Below are 23,658 nucleotides of genomic sequence, written 5' to 3'. Positions count from 1 at the left end.
TGGGAACGCACGTATACTATGTGTAGGATGGTGCCTGGTACAGAGGAAGCAGCGTTTGCCTTAGTTTAATTATAGAACAGTAAGTAAAACCTGCTTTTCCATTGCAAAGGTCAGGATTAATGAGATGGGCCCTCCATGTTGCCTGACTTCCTTTCAAAAAACGGGGGGTGGGGGGTGGATACTGCTTCTGCAGTAACCTCTGAGCAGCCTAAATAACTTACTTACCAGAGTAAAGCACAAAAATCTACAAGCTGATAGAAGCTCACATGCCTTATGTATCATCCCCATTGGGGATTTACCGAAGGTCAGTGGTGGCAACAGAATAGCAACAGAGGGGAGAAAAGTAGTCCCGATGGCCCACAAGCCCGTGCGTGCTCAGAGCATCCCGAGAACCTCCAGAGGACCAGAGCAGATGGCACAACGATACCTTGCTGTAATATCATCCCTGCCATTCCTGGCTCTGCAAATGTGGGTTCGATTTGACAGTTATTCACATCTTCCATAAACCTTCTGTGCAAGGGATTCTGCCAAGGTAGCTGAGAGGACTTTGACATTATTAACGAGACAATTATATAGAAAAGAAACGGAATATCTTGCAAGCTCTATCTACGTGCTTAATAAAGGGAGCCATATCAGATCCTGCCTCAACTTTTAGTAAACTGATCTAGCCTGCTTTACATTGTCTTTGCAAAGCAACAAAAAAGAGCTACTCTTACTTTGTACCAAGAAAGATAAACAGTTCACATATAGTATTTCGGGTTAACAGCCCCCTGAAGTGGGTGTCACTATCCCCATTTCACAGATTAAAAAATTGGAGGCTCGGAGAAATTAAGTAATCTGCCCGGGATCACACATTCCATTGTGAAGGCAGGACTTGAAACCTTGTGGCTCAAACATGCTCCAAATCCCTATGCTCTCCTCATCAAGAAACTTCTTATCCTACTCCTTGCATGGGCCATGATTTTCCTACCTTCAGAAAAAGATGTACTCGGGATTATTGGTGAACAAAGCTTTGAGGATGGCCATTGGTATGCATGGCATAGTGAAAGGTAAGATGGCACAGTGATAAAGCATTTGTAGTGAAGGCAGGAGACCCAAGCGCCAGCCCTAAAATGGCTTCTTCCTTGTTGCGTGATGTTGCACCCATTACTTATTGTCCCAAGGCCAATGTCATCACCTACAAAGTGCCCTCGCCTTATAGAATTGTCACAATCCATGCAATAATATAGGTGAGTCAGCTTTCCTATCCCTAAGGCTCTAGGCAAACGCCAGCTATTACTATGGTTCAATTAGCTTCAGTTCCACCGCTGATTTGCTCTTGAATTTTTGGAAAGATCTCCTGATGCCTCAACCTTTCTCATCCGTGAACTAGAGCTGATGATACAGAACCTTTTAGTAATACCCTCCAGCAGCCATTCACAAACTTTGGCGACCTACCATCTTTTGGGAGGTTGTTAAAACTGGATTCCTGGGCCCTGGTGATCCTGCTCCATCGCAGCTGGATGGAGACTTGTGCTGTTCACTCCTATGATTCTGATGTCGATGGGCCATGATCACTCTGAAAAATAGTGCCCTGCAAGAGCAATATGACAAAGAACTGTGGTACTTGTGGGTGAAGAACTTGACCAAGATCATCTGGTCAGTAACACAGCCAACACCAAACCTTTGATTTCTGAGGGCTCGACCCTGTCATCCTGACCACAGGACCGGGACTTCAGAGAACAGCAAAACCCTCTCCTGGCCACTGGGTTTCCACGGGGGGATTGGATCCTATAGGACGTGGCTGAACCTTCCAGCACACCACGGGCCTCTTTAAAGTACCGAGTGTCACCGCCTTTTTTCTTTTTCCTCCACAGACACATTTGCAAGCAAAGTGGCAGCCACGCAGGACCAGTATGCAGATGCGTCCATAGGGAACGTCACCGGCAGCAACGCGGTGAACGTCTTCCTGGGGATCGGCGTAGCCTGGTCCATCGCGGCCATCTACCATGCAGCCAATGGGGAACAGTTCAAAGTGTCCCCTGGCACGCTAGCTTTCTCTGTCACTCTCTTCACCATTTTTGCTTTCATCAATGTGGGGGTGCTGCTGTATCGGAGGAGGCCGGAAATCGGAGGTGAGCTGGGTGGGCCCCGGACTGCCAAGCTCCTCACGTCCTGCCTCTTTGTGCTCCTATGGCTCTTGTACATTTTCTTCTCCTCCCTGGAGGCCTACTGCCACATAAAAGGCTTCTAAAGGAACAATCAGATATAGTAAATTTATATATATATATATACATATATATACATAAAATATTATGTATAATGAACAGAGGAAACTGACATTTGTCATGTTCACTTTACCTGCTGATGGAATCCAGCTTCAAGAGCAGACTGTGCTAGGGCCGAAGTGAGAAACCATCACCTCCCACTCCCAGGGGCATCGTCACATTGAACAAAGGCGTGGAGGCAGGGGCATCTGTGCAGCTCAGCCTAGAAGGACTGTGTTCCCTCCAGGTTCATAAATCGTTAAGTCTTTGATTTTGTTTTCTGTTTCTGCTTGGTTTGGGTGGGGGCTGGGAGGTGGCTGATGTTTGACTTTTGTGTTCTGTCGTTTTGTTGGGAGGGTCAAAGTTTTTGTTTCTCTTGTGGGAGGTGATGACCAATCTAAATGCAAATGGGTTTTTGGTAAAAATTTAAATCATTACAATTACTCTCTCCAAACACTTTGAAAAATTATTTTGGGTTAAGAAAGGATATGGGCATGGAAAAGCAGCATGTCTTCACTAGGTCACTAAATTTCATGCTTATCTCTGGAACATGAGCAGAGGTAAAGCTGCCTCTGAGAAGAAGCATGGGAGCTCGAATGCAGCCAGGAAGAGTGATGGTTCTAGATACAGTCGGATATTTAAAGATACGATGCCTGGCACTCTTGTTCAACAGGTACAGGAATAATGTGCCTCGATTCCCAAGAACATGCAAAATCATTTATTTCTTATCTCTTTAGCTCTGGACTGTGATTAGCAAGGCCCTTATTCTGGTTTTCCAGCCTGGCTAACCGCCCCCTGCCCAGGCCCCCATCCCAAACCTCCTCCTCCTGCCCACCACCTCTCATGCAAACAGGAATAACCCCACTCAAAAAGCATATCATCCTTTTCCATTTGCATCACTGTGTCCCAGTCCCATGTTTGCTGTTGCCTGGGATCATTCATCGGTTTTATTTTCAAAAGCATCCATGGCTTGCACAGTCCTGTTCCAGTCATGACTGAACATTGGCTCCTTCTTCATGTGCCTGTTTGGGAATGTTGTTGTGATACCTGTTACACAGTGCATGGATGAAAAACAAAATAAGCGTATCTGTATATAGTAGAGTATAGCGCATACTGTTCTCCCATTCAGCAATGTTGACTGGACATTGAAGACATAAGTGAGTTTGTGAGTTTCCTTTTCACCTGAGTTGTAACGTTCGTGTTGTTACTGAGTTTGATTTTACTAGGGATAAAAGGAGAAAATGGCTTATTGTTCATGGACCTGCACATTCATTTCTAAGAAGCAATAACAGTTCACTGGGAAGTTAAAGCTATTGAGAGGACAGCAGGCAAACTACCAAGTATCTTCATGGAAAATTAGCCATGCGGAATACACCAGAGGCCTCTAAACAGTCACCTGTTGATTCTGGAAGGCCAAGAAGAGAGGTATAGAGCAGTGGCTGGATTCTATGTGCCCGGGCTTTGAGAGCCTCCATATCCATGACACCCCTGCCCCTAAAGTATTTATTTCACTTCTGCTCTGTCTGGCACAGATGGTAGATAGTGGTTTGTTCATTTTATTTTTTTATGTAAAAGGCTATTTTGAGCCCTGTTTCTTTCATCACCCAGACTCCTCTGATTGTATCTGCAGTTCCTGAGTAGGAAAGGAGCCAGGGAGACCAATGGGCCTTTACAAGTGCATCTTCTGTACTTATGACTAAGGAATAAGCAATTAAATGAGATTAGTGCCTCCCAGGAGGATTGCGCTGGGAGGTTTTTCACCCTGGAAAAGGAATGGCTCTTTCTATCTCAAAATACCAAAGAGCAAGGATAAACCCAACATTCCAAAGTAGTGAATCCAATAATGAGGAAAAATGGAAAGACGTTGGTCCCGTCTCAGAGACTTCTCTATCTATAAAGAATCCCAGGCCAGAGACACCACTGGCCCTTTGTTTTGATTCAAAGATGCTTAAGAGATAAAAGCTGTTCAGAGTTATTTCCTCTTTTTCTACTCAGTAATCATGATCATTCATCATTTAATAAACATTTGGTGACTGAATAATTAAATGCTGGTTACTACTCAATATGCCAGGTACTGTGCTACTCTTGGGGCCTAAACCATGAACAAGATAGTCCAGATCCCTGCCCTCAGGGGGCTCACAGCTAATGTGATTGCTATTTCCATGGGTAAAAGTTAGCACAGCCATATGGAAACAGTTTTATCTTGCAAGGAAAAACACAATTACAAAACTCTTAACATAAACATGTTGAAAATGTACCAATATAGTTGTCCAAATATCTAAGATTTTAACCAAGAGGTAAAGCACAGGTTAGGGGAAGCATCCTATGTATCCCTGGCTGATCTTGCAGCTATATACACCTCCCCATTGTAAGCCAAGAAAGGCAATCATGTTGGTGATCCAGATGACTGAAAAGGTCCAATTAACCCCAGCTTTTATCTTTGTTGGTCAACAGTACTTTTCTACACCCCACAGTCTACAGTTCCTCATATCTCCAGGAGACTCACCCCAGCAGGCCATGGCCCAACACTGTGGGTCTAAGTCTTTTGGGGGCACATTCTAACCCATTTTTTTTTTTTTAAGATTTATTAAATGGAAAGCTAGCCTAGAAAACACCAAGTAAATATAGTCCAAGGATGTAGGTTATTTAAACATTAGATTTTGCACTCAATTTTAGCCATATTTGGAACGTCGATAATCCCATAGCAAATTTTCACAGAGGACTTTCAGAAATTCTTACCATTGAATTTTAATTTCAAAGCTTTTTGGTTTGTTTGCTTTTTCAAGTTTCATGTTATAGGGAAAATATGATTCTGATTGTTCAGAGTTGTTAATAATTGTAGTTGTGTAAAATTACTTCATTTTATTTTGTGTGTATTGTGCACAGCTTTAGGGGGGAAGTGCACGAATTGTGCCGTTCCTTATAAATGGTACACATTATTGACACAGACAAATAAAGTTTCTAATTGTTTCTGATTTAATCACTAGTGATATAGCATAATCTGTATGGAATGTTTCCTCTCATTGTCATTGACTTCATTTTTGTTTTCATGTTTTGAAGAAATAAAGACCAAAAAGGTATTATTGTGCAGTTGGTATCCTCATCCAAAAGAAAGAAAGAAATAGATCCCAGTATTCAGACTTGCAAATGTCAATCCTTTGGTCATACAAGGTTTCCTTTTTAATGTCCCAAGAGAGCAGAGTGTGAGAATATGTGTCTATCTGATGGTACAGAGATAAATGTTGGATGTTTCTCCATTTCACGAATTGTTTTTTTTTTTTTTTTACATCTTTTAGTACCACTTTATCCTTTCTGCATCCCAGAACATGAACCTATAAACAGTTACACATCAGACCACTTTTTAGCAGAATATTACAGCAAATAAATCAAGCCCAATGAAATTGATCAGAAGTAACTAGTTGTTTCCTAAGGGATACTTAGTATCATATACTATATTCCTCTTGATTCCCAAAAGAACTTCCTGTAATAATTTCTGATTAATTACCTGTTATTGACTTTATGTATCATATAGTCTATAGTATAGGAAGAGGCGACACCAGAAATCAGCATTTGTGAAAAAAAAAAAGTGACCTCTCGTTTGTGTACTTATTTGCAAGTCTACATTAATATCAGTGGATTCAGTTCTTATAATAGAATCCGTCCACTGTATACATGTAAATGATAATTTATTCATTTGATCATCTTTTTAAAATTTGCTTTGAATTCATTATGTCTATATATGATTATGTGTGGCACGCTTTCACATATGAAGGAAATAAGGTATAATTTAAATATTTTCTTGGATCAACAATTAATGTCTCCTAGTTACCAATCTTTGGTTTAACACAAAATGAGCAGCCAACATTTATTTCTTTAAATACCAAAGACAGTAATTCAATGACCAGAGTAGTCTTCACTGTTTAACTACCCTTCAACAAAATGTCATGGCTCAATGATTCGCAACCTCTTATAAGCTAATTTTAGTTCAAAGATAATGAATGATTCAAGCCCACCACCAGTGAAGATTTCAGAGAGCTTTGCTTTCTATACAGAATAAAAGCAACAAGTAAAACTGTTTTTCAAAGAAAAAAAAATATGTTCTTTTAAACCACCCTGCAGGTATTCTGATAGGTGGATCCCATTCACAATGACAATCCCTAACACAGCGTCTTTCCCCCAGTGGTCTCACAGGTAACAGAAGCACTTTGCCTTTTCCACACAGGGCTAGATTCCTTGTTGATTCCCCAGCCCAGGATCCCTGATCCTAATCTGTCAAAATAGAGATTGACTGGTTTGTTCTACACATATCTGCAATTAGAAAAACAATAAATTTCCTCCCGTAGATGATGAAGCCTTCCATTCTCTAACAGCGACAAAACATCACCTTCTCAAGAATGTAAATCAGCCCCTTTAAGACTTCTTTTAAAAAGTGTTTCCTGGTTCAAGAAGTAGAGTGTCTCTTTTGATTCTGGTTTTCTGTCTCTGATCTTGGGCAGTTGCATTTAGAGCAAGTATAGTTTCGTAACTTCAAGAACATTTGGCCGTTTCATGATTGACAATGCACAACCTTAAATCTCTCCCAAATTTACAAGTGGCACTCACAGCTTTTGTTATAATAATCAATTCCCTCGGCAAAAGCATTGTAGCTGTTGGTAAAATGTAGCATTTTAACTGATAAACGAGTGAATTATGTAGAAGAGCTTCACACAATCATATTTTTCTTACAGAGAAAGAAAGATGCTGCTATGAGTGCATTTATTAGCTTTCATTCAGATCTACCTACAGATTTTTGTTAATGGACTGTATTTCTGCTCTTCAATATTACATTTCAATCACTTCTAGCTATGTTGTCTTCCACCCAACACATTGTAAGTGTTCCGTGGTCCAGATGGTATTCCACCTACAAGGACATAGGGAGGGGAAACAATTGCACTAGTTAGGTATTTCATTGTTGGAGCTTAATCAGGCCATGGTTAATGACCTCCCAAGGCAGAGAATGTCCTATAGAAAGAACAACCACTGAGAGCTAGGTCTCCCAAGGGAGAGCACACTTCAGCTTTCCAGCCCACAAGAACTAGTGAGTAGCTTCCTATGACTTCTCCCCCTGCCTGCCAAGATGTCCAAAAAGATGTCCTCAGAGGCTCTACCAATTTTCACTTTCGCCAAAGTTCCTCTGATTTAATCTAAGGGACCTTTAAATAAACACTCATTCTATATATTACTATTTTGATGTATTTGTAGGAAAGAACATTACTTCATAACTTCAAAAGGCAACAGGACTTTGTAGGTCAAACCACAACTCATATCTTTACAAGGAAGACTCGCTTGCCCAGAATCACCCTATCTGTAATCAGTGAAGTACTTGACCTACTCACATTCTTTAGAATCATGCTGTCCTAACTTTATCAAAGATCTGGAGAGGGATTCACTTTGAAATAAGCAATCTTAGTCTTTCTTTTCCCTAATTCCAAACATTTGTATTTCTTCCATGCTTATTCCCATCCTATTCATCACCCTTAGTAATGCTCACTATTACCTCTCAGCAATGGAGAGAGGCTCATGATAAAGTGCTCTGGGCATGTTTTTCTGAAAGTGAACTTATCATAGGAAGAAACAAATATAATGGCATTCTACTTGGAAAACAATCATTTGGTATGTATCTCTACATGTTTGTTTAGGAGAGATTATACCCTATACCTACCCACTACAGCAGTATTGATTTTCCTTTCTGGATCACATTTTTCATGCTTCAGTGCCATCTACCTCGCCTTTTATCCTATTGATAGATGTAGGTATGGATCAGGATTAAGGAGCCCGCCCTAACACACTCACACTCACACTCAACTCCTATGAAAGTTTCTACAAAGAAGTATGTAAACATAGAAAAACATAATGTATAGCTTCCATGCCTCCAAAAAATATGAGTGGGTCAAATGTTTATCTGTGGGTATTATATTCCTGATATGCAAATGATAGTAAAATTTCACAATAAGCAAACACACCAAAAGAGAAATTAGCTAACTTCAATTTACCGACTCGATTTTGACAGTTAATGAACAGCCCAGCCCTCCCTAATTTGTTGACCGCAAAGACAGATCTACCTAGCCAAATCCAAGAATGTACTGGGGGTGACAGGGGACTTAATACACTAGCAGCCCTCTATATTGGAAATTGTTTATTCACCGAGGAGGATCTGGCCCAGAGACTTCCAAAGACCTCTCTCTACATTCCCAAGTTGAAATAACCCACTTTAAATTCACAGAACTTTTTATTAGACCCCTTGAACCCACATGGTAGGACAAGAGATCAATTCTCTAGGGAGAGCTTTCTTAAAAATGTGATTCTGTTTGTTATGGCCCTATTTTCTCATGTGAAGATCCTATTCTTTCCAATTGGAAGGAACAATTCTAATAACCAAATATAAAACCGCTTTTCAAAATGTTTCACTTAAAAAATTAACTTTATAAATACTTAAGATAAAAGTTATATGACCTAGCCAGTTCAGAGAAAAATAATTTTCTCTATACGTACATTTCTCTACCTTCTTACACTTATCTTAACATTAAACTTTGAAAAATGCTCCAAAGAAGAAATCTTGAAAGATTTTACATTCTAATAATGTTCGTGTAAGTGAATAATATGGCTAAAATAGTGTTTTAGGTGACAATTATCTATGTTTTGACAGAACACACTTAAAAATGAGAGAATTTAGCACAAATGTGTGAGGTAATATTTCATCACAGATTACTCTTGTCTAAAATATTTGAATATCATTAACCCTAAGGAAGATAAATTTCCAGTTTCCAAAAACAGTAGTACAATTTCAGCTTGTGATCTGTTTTTATATGAAAATCAAAGCTGGGCATACATAACTTTTGACTTTGGCAAACCCCCCCCAAAAAAGTATGCTTTTGGCCCTTTTCCATATTATTGAGTCATTTTGTGGAATACACTGGATCTATACAGGTGTCTCATAAAAATGCCTTCAATGATTTCCCTTTTTTTTTTTAGGCCAAGAAGTTTCTAAATTTTAGAACTTGACAATTTAATTTATAAAAGGCTGACTCCATTTTGATGTTATTAACATTTCAGAATTTTAATATTTTAAATAATCATCAGATGGGATATTGAGCTTGAGTCTAACCCAAATAAACAATAAAGCCCAAAAAAGACCTACCAGTAGTTAAAAGGCTTCTTAAACACTGGCCTTTTCATGCAAAGCAAATAGAAGGGCTGTTTTGACCTCTTTTTTTCTACCAGAGGTTACCATTTTAATGAGTATAAAAACAAAAAGTATTTGAAATGGTAGTTTGAAGATTTTTTTAATAAGAATTAGACACAGTTTCTGCATTAAATCTCCTCTATCCCATCTTTTCCTAGGGCACAGAGATACATACATAAATACAAAAACAGACAATGTATGTCAAATAACTTGAACTACATTTTTGGATGTCTAAGATTACCCTAAAAGGTCATGTCAGGTTAAGTATTCCTTTTATCACATGTCTTTTATAAATGAAAAAAGGGAGAGAAATACAGAAGGAAACACATTCCTGATTTTCTTTTTTGTGAAAGATGCAAATTCAAAGTTGTTTGAAAACTGCCTAGAATATTAATTATATGGATCCTTCTAAAAACATAAGTAGATCTTTCAAAGAAAAAAAAATCATTTTTCTTCCCTTCATTTAGCAAGCATTTCTGATAGAAAGTCTTTAGGATCAATTAGGGCACCCCCCTGACTTTTCCAATTACCCTCTGTTATTTGGAGGGTGTTGAAAACCGCTCTTGAAAAAAATTATGCTCGTCTAGGTCAAATCCTGGGGGACTAAAAGGCTGAGATTTTGTATTTTCCCTGGCAACATAGCACTGAGCAGGCAGGCTCCCATACATCACTTGACATTTTCTAGAAATGTGTTTTGGCACAACAGGAACAAAGGAATGAGACTCCTACCCACTTCTGCCATAAAATCCTAATCATTTACCACCACAGATTCTCCACTAGCTATAATTTACCTTAGATATTTTCACTGAAGCAACCCTCAACTTTCATATACACTGGTTGTGTGGTGCCTAGCATTTTCCCTCCAAGATCTTATTAATAGGCAAACTAACCCTTTCAACTAAGGAGTAATGAAATTTCTCCAAGGGGTCCAGTCAGGGTGAGGAGTGAGTAGAGAGAGGGGTAGTAATATTGATGTCAGGTCATTGGAGCCTATTTAACCAACTGCTTCATTACATATTGGACCTCGTTTGGGACTCTGACTATTAGAAATACTGGAAGGACTTTATCTTATTGCTATTTCAACAAAATTTTTGTGGCATTGGATCTAAGTAAAGGATAACATCATGCAAAAACTGAAAGTCCTTTATTAGCTCTGTTATTGTTACATTTTCTAAGAAAATATTATCTTTGAAGTTGTAACCTAAAGTTCTTAAGAACAACAAGGATTGTGCTGCCATTAGTAATCCCTTCGGAAATTTGACACTTCAAGTCTTCTTTGAGACAGATGATACTGTGGTAATGTATGCATGTGGCTTAAAATATTCTTGATAGTCTCAGGTTGTCCTCACAGATCTGCATAGATTTACTTTTTAAAAAATGAGTCTCTTTCTCATCAAAATGGATTGGGAAGTTCTCCAACCACTGGTTTCATTTTGTTGAAAAAAAGAGTCTAGCACCCAAAGAAGCTGTGAACAGTAGGGTTGCATCCACAACCCTTCTTCTGTGCCCCTTTGCATATTCCTGACTCTTAATCCCTGTGGCACAGCTTTCAGAAACAACTGTAGGTGATGGGAAAGCCAAAAGAAAAGGGTTGTGCTCACTTTCAAAATGGACTAAATCTGCTTATCACCTTGAAACTTTTACTTAAATTTTGAAACTTTAAACACCAAGAGGGATGCTTTTAAATGCCAATTCTGAAGTCAAGATCACATTTTTTGCAAAGCCATAAGGAAAATGTATGTTAATTATTGAGACATGGGATTTAGTAACATCAGTGCCCAACCCTTGCTCTCCCTGCATCCCATTCATACAGTATTTAGAGGCAAACAAGCAGTTGGGAAGGGGAGAGAAATCACTATCAATGTCCTAAGTCATATCACCATTCAGTTACTAGATGGGGTCAGGAACTAGACAAAATAGATGGGACCAATACTAGTTCTCGAGTCTGACCACCACCCTTGCTCACCCCCATTATGGATATGGTCTGTGAACATTAGAACAATGCCAGAGTATTCTTTTCACTTCATGTGAATATTACCTACAGTGATTCCTCTCTGCTCTGAGCCAGGCTGTTTTGTTTGATGCAAATCTTTCCAGAGTCATACAGCTCAATCAGATACTTGTTGCCTGGCTGGAGAATGAACTGGTCTTTTCAAACTGGTTGCCATGGACCCAATTTTCAAAAACACTAAGAAAGCAGCATAGCCAAGTGGATTGGACCTAGCAAGGAGTCTAAACTTAAAGGAGTGCAATCTTGTATTTTTTCTTCCTGGCCAGTACTCTAACCCTCCAACTCTAGAGCTCGTTTCATTAGTAAGATGAAAATAATAGTTTTGTTGCTATTTAGGAATCATACCTCTTTAGAACTTGAGAGAAACCAGAACTGGTTTGGGTCCCTTTAAAACAGACAAGATATTTAATAACATTCGAAGACAATGAAAAAGGTTCGGCACAGGCTTCTGGGTTAAAGGGGAGGGCAGAGCTTCTGACAGGCTCTCTTGATGTTTTGTTCTTCCTTGTAAGTTTTTATCTGTCATGGTTCCCAGTGGAGTATTTCCCCACACTTATTCTGTGGGAGGATACTAACATAGCTCCAGACTTTGCCTTTTATTTCCTAATTCTCCCAGGAGAAACAGCCTTTCCTTAGCTTCTAATACAAAGAAACAAGAAAGAAATGACAGCTGCCTCACTGGTTGACTCACAAGTTTTGTACAGAAGTGGAGACCATTCAGAGGATCTTTATAAAGTATTTGAGGAAACATTTCCAACTCCTAATCAAAAGTCAGAAATTGCTTTGACACTAGGATCTTAAATGTCACTTTATCTTCCTGCCTGGTCCTCACAAATCAATAAGGGTTGAGAGATGCAGAGTGTGTTTGGACGGTGCTAATCAATTAAAATTCAGATCTGGATACTGGGGCTAGATAAATATCAAATGGCAAATTACCTGAGAAAAAAAAAATCAAAAGTTAAACCAAAGAGGGCAGAAAATTAGTCAACTTAGCAAATATGTCTTCCAGAATTGTTGATTCACTTTATATCCAGTCAAAACTTTAAAAAAAAAAAACAAAACAAACATCTATATAGTCAAGGCTGTGAAACAATTTTTAAATCAAATGGCAGAGTCTATTTTTTTCAATCCTACAATTCTACAAACCTCAAGCATTTATTGTGTGCAAAGTATTGTATTAGGCACCCTGAGAAGATATGAAGAATTCAAGACAAAGTAGTTTTAAGAAAATTAACACTAGGGGCGCCTGGGTGGCTCAATAGTTAAGCGTCTGCCTTCGGCTCAGGTCATGATCCCAGGGTTCTGGGATCGAGCCCCGCATCGGGCTCCCTGCTCGGTGGAAAGTCTGCTTCTCCCTCTCCCACTCCCCCTGCTTGTGTTCCCTCTCTCACTGTCTCACTGTTTCTCTGTCAAAAAATAAATTAAATATTTTTAAAAAGAAAGAAAGAAAATTAACACTAGTCCTGAATTCAGTTAAGAAGAGGCCATGTAGCACTCAAATTAACCTTCCATTTTGTTGGAGACATTTTACCAATTTCAGGCTGCTTAATGGAGCCATTCTGAAATCTTTCAAGAAGCTTTTCTTTAATAGAAATAGAAATACTAATTTTCTTAACTTCATAATCTTTCACCAATGAGATAAATGATTTCAGACTCAACTAACAGATCCTGAGTCTACAATGAGCCAAACTCTGTGTGAAGTTGACCTATGGTCTTTCACATTTCCAGTTGAAAAAAGCTGATTACAAAGATCATTTGTCTCCCCATTCCTGAATTTTTTTCTATTGGGTGTTGATACTAAGACATCACTGGATTTTCTTTACTCTGCCTATTGCTCTTTTGACTTTGAGGCATCTGGCTATATTTCAGTTACAACTCCAGCTGTCATATTTTAACAGCCAACTAGAAGAGACTTCAGTCCCCACATCTGAATACACAAGGTTCTCTTCATTTCAAAATCAAATAGTCATCAGAGAAGAGACCCAAAGGCTCTCCTCTTTTGAAAATTAGTATTTGTTTCAGAGGGTTATGAATCTTCGGCTCTTTCTGAACTTGAATTCCCTCATCATTAAAGGAGGGACTTTACCTTTAGCTTGCTTTCCCAGAACACATCAAGCCCTACATAATCTGTGGTTCCCTGTTATCATCCACTGGGTATGGATGAAGGTGCTTTCCACTGTGAATCAGTTTCTCCTCATAATACTTGATTACAAGTGTCAAGCCAATAAAACATTAAGTCTGATGGGAATTTAAAGGTTTATTTTGAAATAATTCTTGTGAGTTGCTAGAAAAAAATTTCCCTTCCCAAAGAGGGAGTGAAAAGTTTCTCCCTTTGGGGTAAACTTACAATAGAAAATTTAATGAGATTGGAATGGATTCCACATTAGTGACCTTTATAAGGCTGAATCCACTATCCTTCTAAATGTAAACTTTAAGTTCACATAATTTCCCATAATAATTCCACTTACTTTTCATTCTTTGTACTCAATGACAACCTTTTAGGAGAGAGACTGACAGCAGTTATTTTATACTAAAGTAAGTGAATACAAACAGGATATGTGTTGACCAGAGAGAAAGATATTAAAAGACTGTAAAGGAAGATGAAAAAGGAATTTTATTTGCTCCAAATTCAACTCTTTCTCAAGCCTCCCTTGTTACAGAGAAAATGACCACTCAAAAAGCTTTTAAAGACTTAAATCCCACCCCTAGCAATCATCTGGTTTGCCCATAGTGCAACTGCCTCATTAGCAATCTGAAATTACACACAGTTGGAGAAAATATAGCAAGAGAATGTAGGCATTGCCATGGGGAAAAGAAAAAGCAACCATGGTGAACTCTGCTTATATAAACAAAAAAATGTCTTAGTGGAATAAACGTAAGCTTTCTCTTGAAGGAATCCCAGTTAGAATGTCATTAGAAATGGCAAAACCATTTCAACATCATAACAGTCATATATTCCAGCTTTATTAGCACTGAGGGGGCCAAATTTGTCAGGGGGAAAGGTAAACAAACGTTCCCAGCACTGTAACAGATAAAGTGATCTCATGAACCTCCCTGTTGAGAGAAAAAAAATAGGTAATATTTTTCTGTAACTATATTAATGTCTATGACTTCCACCTAGGGAGAGAATGATTTTTTCCTTCTCATTACTAATCTTTATATAGAGCTGCTGTTCAGTTGCAGTAGGCATGGTATTTTTATATTTTGATAAGTCCCTCATATTGACTTTGACCCCTATTTCACGTTTGATCAGGAGATCCTAAATTGGAAAGGTAGGATTTTCTGTCTTTTTTTTAAACAAATCTGCACCATAAGCATTTTCTAAAGATGACTGCCTTAAGCCATCTAAGTGGCTCTGTCAATCAGTGGTAGGTGCTTAGTGTAAGGCAGAGAAGCTGTGAATAGATTGAGACTCCCTTATGCATAGGCACCTGCTCATTCAGACCCTCATGTCTCTTCCCCCTCAAGTCCTTGTACCAATCCGGTCTCTTGAACTGACCCAGCTCCACCTGTCAAACAAATGGCAGTCTCTACGTGCGCTGACAGTTTGTTCAACTTAATTCCTCATCAACTGAATTTCTCTGACGTTCTTGCCCTCTCTTTACTCATGTAGGTAGGTCCTTACATTTGATATACTTTAAAAAAGATTTTACTAGAAAAAAAAAATCAACAAAACTTTGTGCTTAGTGAAGAAGCTGTGAACAAACTTTACTATTATGTTAATCACCTTGAGGTAATAGGGAGAATATCACCTGTGTGGCAAGAGAGAACCTTAATGCTATTACTAAAATAATACCCTCTGCAGGGAAACTGTAAAGTCGCCTACAAAGCCTTTCAAAGGCGGCCTGGCTAGCTCAGTCAGTTGAGCATTCAACTCTTGATTTTGGCTCAGGTAATGATCTCAGGGTTGTGAGATCAAGCCCCATGTCATGCTCCGTGCTGGGGTGGAGCCTGCTTAAGATTCTTTCTCTCGGGCGCCTGGGTGGTTCAGTTGGTTAAGCGACTGCCTTCGGCTCAGGTCATGATCCCGGAGTCCCTGGATCGAGTCCCGCGTCGGGCTCCCTGCTCGGCAGGGAGCCTGCTTCTCCCTCTGACCCTCCCCCCTCTCATGTGCTCTCTCTCATTCTCTCTCTCACAAATAAATAAATAAAATCTTTAAAAAATAAAATAAAAAAAAGATTCTTTCTCTCCCTCTGCCCCTTCTCAAAAAAAAAAAAAAAAAAAGCCTTTTAGAGACTCAAATTTAATGGTATGGAAAAATATTCCCTTCAGAGGCAGGTCATAGGTTAGAGCACAAGTTTGATGCACATTTTACTTAAAGGTTTGCACTTAAACTGCTGAACCTCTCTTTCTCTAATATTAAATTAGCATCTATTGAATCTGTCCCTTACCTACATTATAAAAATGTCTTGTGGGGGGTGGGGGATCTAATACCGACCTTCACCTTCCACGTGGAAAAGCTTTGTCCTGGGAGCACATTAAGGTGATTTGGGTAACTACAGTGTGTTTTAGAATAAGCTACTGCAGTGATTCTTAACATTTGGTCCCCAACAAAGCAGTATCAGCAAAAACCTTGAAATTTGTTATTTATGTAAATTCTCTGGTCTTACCAGGTACCCCAGCCCAGACCTATGAATCAAATTCTAGAAGTGGGCCCAGCAATGTGGCCTCTGACAAGCCCTTAAGGATGATTCTGGTGCATATTCAAGTTTGAGAGCTACTGAACAATGCTCTGAGAGGTCCAGGAAAGTTAATGTTGCCAATAAACTCTGCTTCCTCAGAGGAAAAAGCTTAAAAGCTAAAATGGCAAGTTCCATGTGGGCCCAAAACATTCTGATATATGGACAGAAATGTTCACTGTTTGGACTTAAAGTATAATTTGGAGGCAAATTATTCCTTACAAATATTCTTTCCTGGCATAACTGAGTTTCAGGCAGGCTCTCCAGAGAGATTTCTAATCAACTTTTCTAGTTCTTTCAAAAAACCAACAACTAATCTGCTTTGTTTGACTGGCCCAGGGCCCCTAGAATGACCTTGGACACTTTTCTCTTGATTGACGAGCTCTGGACCATTTGCCTTAATGCTACACCACCATGTACCAGTACTAAGTTATACTTAATGACACATTCTACTGGTTTAAAGACTGGGTGTAAACTGATTAACCTAAAATGACTACTGGTTATGAGTGAGTTTTGGTTTAGAAGATAGGTCCAAAGGTCAGTATGGCTTATCAAACCCGGAAACCACAGACAGTGTAGACACCATCCCAAGTCCCTCAGGAGCTCCTTTCTAGGCTCTGTCATTTGAATTGGTGCAGGAATGGAGTGGAGAGTCAGCAAGTGACTTCGTTTATAGTCAGGTCTTGCAAAGAGGTCTTGCAAAATAGAACTTAAGATTGTTATTGTGTGTGTACATGTGTGTATGTTTCCTAAAATCTCACCTGTAAAGATCACACGTATAGGTACTTAAAACATCCATATACATTTTGCCCCCCTTTTTGAGGGATCCAGAAAAGTAATTCAAAGTGTACAAAAGGCAGCCTAAAATGGAGGCTTAACCATGATATTCTGGAGAATTCTATAACTGTCATTCACTCCAGGCCTCCCTTCAAAGGAGTCAGTTTGTCAGATATTTTGGAATGACTGCTTTTTCAGGAATTACTGAAAAAGAATAACTGATACATCATAATGTGTTCTGCCTGCTTCTCTAAAAATATGTGCTCCTCTCCTGTTGCTGGTCAAAATTTGAGCATTTGAGTGTCTGTGTTCTGTCTCCAAGAATATTTCCTCATTGGCTCTTTCCCCATTATCCTATTTCTCTTTCATACCTGATCACCAAATAGCTCCGGCTAAAGCAGTCCCTCCTTCCTCCATCTCCACAATTGTATAGTATCCATTTACATATTCTTTTACTAAAAGTTAAAGTCTAAGAGGATGCTTTCTAGAATAATCACCAATGTCAAGACGTTGGTAATGGGAAGCACACCTTTGGGGGGGGGGGGGGCGGCCACACTGAATCAGATTGCCTGGGATTCAGCCTCTCCAGAGGGCCTTGACCTTCTTCCAGAACTTGAGAGTCTATTGTGTTATTTTTACACTCTTAAACCCAGGGCAAAGTTACAGTGGTGGCTTTGCTTTAGTCCACAACCCATGGTTTGTGTTATTGGCTCGAGTCCTAAAACCTCGAAAAAAAACCTGGAATAAAAATTTCTTTCAGAAAGAGTAGGGGGAAAAGTTATATGCTCTAAAGACTCTTACTCATGAGGCACATCCAAAAGGCCTTGATATTAGAAGGTAACAGAGAATTGTTTTCATCTCCCAACAGTTTTGCCTTTCAGGGCCATTCTCGGTGATTTTCCTAGGTCAGTGGTGCAATTCACTATTCCAATAAGCCATAATAATTGTTGGCACAACTTATTACAATGGGACTTTCCTGGGTTTCATCCATTAATTTTTGTAGACAGTAGTAAGCTCACGCTGAGAAGACATTGGTAGCTTCCCAGACAAGGGCAAGGAAAGGAACTAGACTATTGTCCATACTGTATATATGCTCTGCTCTGTACCACTGCAAGTATTCTAAAGAGGGGCCAATGAGAAAAGAGGATTTAGGCAGGAACCTAATTTAGAACTTTTCTCTTGCCTTTGATGGTTACTGATGGCAAGTCGTTCCCACTGAATAAGCCTGGTAAAGACTTCTATAGTAAACCGAACTCATCCTGAGGCAGAACAGGCAATCCATAAAGAAAAAAGTGGCAGACCATTGGGTAAGAAACCACCTCTCCTGAGGAGGTAATCACAAATCACCTGCACAGGGCAAAAAAAGGAAAAACCACTTGTTCACATCTTGTATGTGCAGTTTAAAGGACCCATTACAAATAACCTTCAAAGACAGAGAGGGGGAGAGTGGGAAGGAGAGATTAAAAATGGAGAGGAGGTGATTTTACCCTGAAAAATGAAATAAGCAATCCTAATACTCCTCTAGTTGATCCTGAAAATGTTCACATGTCTAAAGCTATTTATAAAGTAACTTCACTGCACTTAGAAATTCCTGAGTGGTGGATGGCAGTAATACATTTGGATACTTGAGTTTTTCGGGTTTTATTCTTAATGCCAATGAATGTTATCTCTAAACTTGCCATTCTGAGTACACACGCACAAACACACGCAACTACATGCACACAGATATTAAGGTAAATGCATCATCTATTACTCATTTTGTAGGAAACACTATGTATAAAAAGATTCCAGTGGATTCGTTCAGTGTATGTTAATGATAACATGTAGTGGGGAATAAAGGTACTCTCATATCCTCCTTGCCGACCATATTGTTAAAATTATAATCTTAAGCAACACTGTTAAAAATGCCTGTGTAAGATATCTTCTCTAGTATCAATGAATCGATATATTTTGAATTCAACTTTCAAAAATAAGTGCTAAACTTAAATATTTTTGTATCTGTGGTGTTTTCCTATTAACTTACAGTAGTGAACAAGTGACCACACCCCCTGATACTACCAAGAGGGAAAATGTTCTAAATGAAAAGTAAAAGGGGAGGTTATTTATAGTCTTCTGCCAAAGAGCATTGTTTAATGAAAATGTAGGTTCATTTCTTTCATTATGAATGTAATTATAAGAAACGCTCACCCTATCATCCTCTATCTTTTGAAAATCAATGTTTTGTATTCCTGAGGGCCAAGGAAAATACTCTTTAAACCAGTGTAATACATGGACACCTCGGGAATGAAAGGTACAGTAACTTGGATTACCTGCATAATACTGATTAGCATTCCAACATTCAAGGGCACATATATCAGTCTTCCCTATAATTCTTACACTGCAATGAATCACTTTTGGGAATTTCAGCTAATCCTTTTAAATGAAAGGCACCAACGTGAATGACCTTGTCTAACATTGTCTAACATGGAAGGCATTAACATGTTCCCTTTCAAGCACTGTCGTGACTGGATAGAAATTACCATCTAATCTTCTCACCTAATCATCTCGTGTAAGTTAACTCCAAGGTCTAACAGTGTTGCATAGAAGGCTGACAGACTATGTGTACCAGGGACATTTAATTTGTGCAGTTAGCAAGAACTAGCCATTTACAAAATATATTCAACTATTTGTAAATAAAAATTTTGATTCCTATAGTTTTGTTCAAACTGCTATCTTTTAAAATACTTAGATTTTATTTGAATTTTGAAAATAATCTGTTATAAGTTAGATGTTGCTTTTTGACTCTGTAATTCAATGTACACTCAGCCATATTCCTGTGGGGAAATATCAGTTCTATTGACTTTCTTGGCATGAGCCAGAGATTCATAGTTTCTTTAAGGACTCTAAGTATGAGACAAAACCAAAATTAAATACTAGTGAAGAAATTAGAAACCTATTGTATAAAATGTATTTTTAAAATCTTAAGATATATGTGATTTACACTGCCTGTTAATCTAGTCTCTTTGTGAAATAACCACAGCATAATATTTGTTAAGACTCTTAAACACCAAATATTTGTGATGTTTGTATAGCACCGTTGTTCTAATATGTGATTTCAAATGGTAAGCATCTTTGTTGTAATCATGTGAGCCCACAAAATTCCTGCTGTTATGTACAACCAGCTCTCAGAATTGAGATTTCCTGCAGCTGCTGTATCACCAATAAATGAGAATTGTGGAAAAAAAAATTTTTAAAGAATTGAGTTTATGCTCACTGTGCATTTTCCTAATGAATGAATTCAGAGAGTTTTATTTTTACCAGAAATGCTCTCTCTCAGTCAGTAAATACAACTGCTGATTTCAACCATACTATCATTTCAACGGTTTCTATATTCTTGATCTAACTACCCAAAACTGGAAGCTTATTGCAAGGTGTGTCCTAACAAATGTACAATAAATGACTTTTCCTGCATGCTGCCTGAGATATGTTGTAATTTGAAATGTCTTATAAAAAAAAAAAACCTACATATTTCTTAACCCAAAATCGAACCGGCAATATTTCTCATGTGTATAATTGATGAAATCAGAAGCACTGTCTGTCATACATGTTCTATGTGACATTTAATCTTGTTAAACTGTAATCTGCGAGGTAGTTGCTGCCTGAACTAGTCAATTCTGTACAAATCATTGTCTTAACTGTTTTCCTAATCTTAACCATATTTCCTAACACTTAAATATAAATGTTTGTAAATTAGCCATTCATTTTTTTAATCAACTTTTATTTATCTTCAGTGTGATTCCATTAACTAACCTGAAACAAAGAAGAATCAAAGCCTTCCTTGTCATAGTCCAGTCCAAGGCTCAGGGACAGTTCAGCTAGGCAAAAATCCATTCATTCATCCAGCAAATATTTGTCGAGCATCTACTGTGAATTAGGCTCTATACCAAATATTAGGAGAATTCTCAAGAACCAGAGAAATCACAGACCTCTATCTCCCAGTGAAAAATTCCTGACCTCCGCCTAGACCATTCTTCCATAATCTCCATGGAATTAAGAAATTATTTTGTTTCTCCTACATTATAACAAAGATAGAAATTACCCAAGGAAAGATCTTGTATTAAAACACAGTCCATCTGGCTCAAGAAAATGCAACTATCACAGAAGTAATGTCTTAAAGTCATATTTAAAAATAAATTAAAATAAAACTCAATTTAAGGGATTTAACCCTGCCTCTGGAAGAAATGCTTAAAAGGTCTCCCCTTGAAACCTGTATATTGTGTTGGTTTTAAAACATTAAGGTTCTTTGTTAACGTTTCCTAAAATGGTGTCCCTGCAGGGGATTAAGAAATTCTGTGAAAGAGGAGGAAAATGGCTGATGAAGGGATATTTATCTACATAATACCACAGAAGGGAACACGCCTAGGATGTTTGCTCAATGACATATTTCCTTACATGTACCATGTCTGTTTCCCACTTTTTAAAAGTGCTTGTGTGTGTCACCCACTCACTTGCAGCCAGATTCACATTTGAAATGTGACACATTTTCATTTTTCTTATTCAAGGAGATGCTGCCTCTGTCTTTCAGGGTGAATTGTTGCTATGACAGAGATAAGGGCGCTTCAGATCCATCCAAGTCAGAAGGCAGGAGATCAAGCATGGTCAAAGAATGAAGCCCAAAGTTCCAAGGCAATGGAATAACTTGGAAGAAATATAAAACTTCGTGATTCCTTCCACTGTGGTGCTTAGGGTAATAAGGTTGACAGGTGCTGTATGCCTTGACCCTGTATCACAAATTAATTTTGGCAGCATCTGAAGTTCCTCTGAACCTGTTGAAACCAATTGTAACTTGCCATTCTCACAGATATTCATTCAGTCATTCATTTGCAGTAAATGTGTGCTACTCACTGGAGGTAAGAGTAGATCTATCCATACAGCCACGCATGTACAAGATAAAGCAGCGCTCACAGATGCTGGTTTGCAGAATCAGAAAACTCTGGATTCAAATTCCAGCTTTGTAGTCTAGCCTTGTGAAAATCCCATCACCATTCAGAACCTCAATTTCCTGGTGTAGAAAATCAGACTAATAGCACCTGCTCTTCAGGACTATCCTAAGGGTTCAATGAAATAATTAACATTTACTAAATGCCTGGCACAGTACCTGATATGCATAAGCCACTCAATAAATATTAGTTGATATTTATGCCCTATACAATATTTATGTCCCTTATACCAGTGATAAAATTTCTCTCCTTGACCAAACTTAAGTCGCACTCCTGTGAGACCTCTTTTTTTTTTTAAGATTTTTTTTATTTATTTATTTGAGACAGAGAGAATGAGATAGAGAGAGCACATGAGCAGGGGGAGGGTCAGAGGCAGAAGCAGGCTCCCTGCCGAGCAGGGAGCCCGATGTGGGACTCGATCCAGGGACTCCAGGATCATGACCTGAGCCGAAGGCAGTCGCTTAACCAACTGAGCCACCCAGGCGCCCGTGAGACCTCTTCTTGAGAAGGCCCTGACCTTGGGATCTGTCCCTGGCCCACTTAGTCCAGTCTTAGTTTTCAATTAGCAATAATCGCGCCTCGGATAAACCTCATTGGCTACGATACTGTCACTGCGCTAAGCTTAGTCCAATCTTAGCAAAAATCCTGCTGGGTCATTTTAGTGAAAATCCTCCCACCTTGATAGCTGATCAAATTCATCATCCCTCACCCTTGATATCTTAACACCCTGGCCTGCCTTCAGCGAGAATCCTGTTGAGTCAGTCTAGCGAAAATCTACCTAGCTTGGGTGTATCCTCTTAGTAATGTTCCTTCCACTGACCCCCTCCTTGCTTCTTGGCTATACATCCCCACTGTCCTCATTCTATTCAGAGCTGAGCTCAGTCTCTCTCCCCCACTCCCCATTGCAGCAGTCCCCTTCTTGAATAAAGCTTTCCTGTCTTTAACAAGTGTCTGATAATTTTTTCTTTAACACTAGCAACATCTTCCATGCTGAGAGACGAAAAGACCAAATGAGATTAATTCTAACTCTAACTACTAACTAATTCTAACTACAAGTAGCTTTAGCCAACATTTATTGAGTGCTTGCTATCAACCAAGCAATGTATTATATCCCTGTTCCTCATGAAAAAACCTCTGAAAAGAGTATAATTTCTGCTGCCTTTTACACATGAAAACTTGAAGCTGAGAGAACTTACATATTTGCCACAAATCACATAGCTACTAAGTGGCAGAACCAGAATTTGAATTCAAGTCTGTCTGACCCCAAAGCTCAAATCTATGATCATTGGGCTATTCTGCCTCTATTAATCTTTAACGTATCTACTTGGTTTGAACAAACTCCCAAGATGACATAAAATGATAGCAATATCTACCAATATATGCGACCTACGCAATCACTATGAATAGGTCAAAAATTTCCACATAGATTTGATATACAACTCCACAGTAACAATCCTACATCATTATTATCACAGGTCTTATAACTTGTGACAAGAAATCCTATAGAATGTCGTATCAGTAAAGAGACTCTAGCTAATAGCCCCCAGATGCAAGGAAAGTTCACTAAGCTTTTCATGCCTCATCAAAGTCACCTTAGACACAGATCATCCAACATCACCTTCAATATTTCAGACAACCATGGAGAACAGAGATACTTATTTCTTGCTCTTTTGGCATGCTTGTCTGTAGACATCTGATTTGGGAACAAAACTAAGTCTAATTTTGCTCACAAATTTAAGCACAA

General features: G+C 38.8%; 1 protein-coding gene and 1 pseudogene across 10 annotated transcripts in view; one reads left to right on the top strand and one right to left on the bottom strand.

The window, feature by feature from the left end:
- Positions 1-18,024, top strand: part of SLC8A1 (solute carrier family 8 member A1) — a 379,277-nt gene extending 361,253 nt beyond the window's left edge. For all 10 annotated transcript variants that reach the window (XM_064572154.1, XM_064572153.1, XM_064572151.1 and 7 more), the window contains one exon: positions 1,857-18,024. In XM_064572154.1, coding sequence (XP_064428224.1) covers positions 1,857-2,233 — 377 coding nt within the window. In that variant the 3' untranslated portion in view covers positions 2,234-18,024. The remainder of the gene's footprint in view (positions 1-1,856) is intronic.
- Positions 18,025-22,456: 4,432 nt separating this feature from the next.
- On the bottom strand, positions 22,457-22,537 carry LOC123852266 (U4 spliceosomal RNA; annotated as a pseudogene).
- Positions 22,538-23,658: the final 1,121 nt, after the last annotated feature.

Source organism: Mirounga angustirostris, unplaced genomic scaffold, assembly GCF_029215605.1.
Source record: "Mirounga angustirostris isolate CCGP_5_RB_7025 unplaced genomic scaffold, mMirAng1.0.hap1 SCAF_10, whole genome shotgun sequence".
NCBI lineage: Eukaryota > Metazoa > Chordata > Mammalia > Carnivora > Phocidae > Mirounga > Mirounga angustirostris.
This window is presented reverse-complemented; position numbering and strand designations above follow the sequence as displayed.